Below are 435 nucleotides of genomic sequence, written 5' to 3'. Positions count from 1 at the left end.
GCTCGCAGCATCCAGCCGGACCTCGCACCACCACCACCGCCCACCGGGGCAGCCTGTGTCCCCGTGTCCAGCTGGCAGCCCCCCCCTCACGTCCCGCTCGCCGTCCCAGACCCCTGCGCCCGGCTCGCAGCCCCTCTGCCCACACGCCCCGGCCCCGGGGCCCGTGTGTCTGAGGACGCCCCCGCTCCCTGACCCAGCCCTTCTCTGTCCGGCCAGTGAACGGTGGGTGGTCGACGTGGACCGAGTGGTCTGTCTGCAGCGCCAGCTGTGGGCGCGGCTGGCAGAAACGGAGCCGCAGCTGCACCAACCCGGCGCCTCTCAACGGGGGTGCCTTCTGTGAGGGGCAGAATGTCCAGAAAACAGCCTGCGCCACCCTGTGCCCAGGTACCAGTGGCCGCCGCCTCCCACATCGCTCCTCACCACCACGCCATCTCC

The 435-nt window shown here is 71.7% G+C and overlaps 1 protein-coding gene across 1 annotated transcript in view; it reads left to right on the top strand.

Annotated features, from left to right (window-relative positions):
• Positions 1-197: 197 nt before the first annotated feature.
• Positions 198-435, top strand: part of UNC5A (unc-5 netrin receptor A) — a gene marked incomplete at its 5' end in the record, with an annotated part of 8,033 nt that continues 7,795 nt past the window's right edge. The window contains one exon of the mRNA XM_008062764.2: positions 198-384. Coding sequence (XP_008060955.2) covers positions 198-384 — 187 coding nt within the window. The remainder of the gene's footprint in view (positions 385-435) is intronic.

This window comes from Carlito syrichta, unplaced genomic scaffold, assembly GCF_000164805.1.
Source record: "Carlito syrichta isolate Samal-C Ts95f unplaced genomic scaffold, Tarsius_syrichta-2.0.1 Scaffold96997, whole genome shotgun sequence".
Classification (NCBI taxonomy): domain Eukaryota; kingdom Metazoa; phylum Chordata; class Mammalia; order Primates; family Tarsiidae; genus Carlito; species Carlito syrichta.
This window is presented reverse-complemented; position numbering and strand designations above follow the sequence as displayed.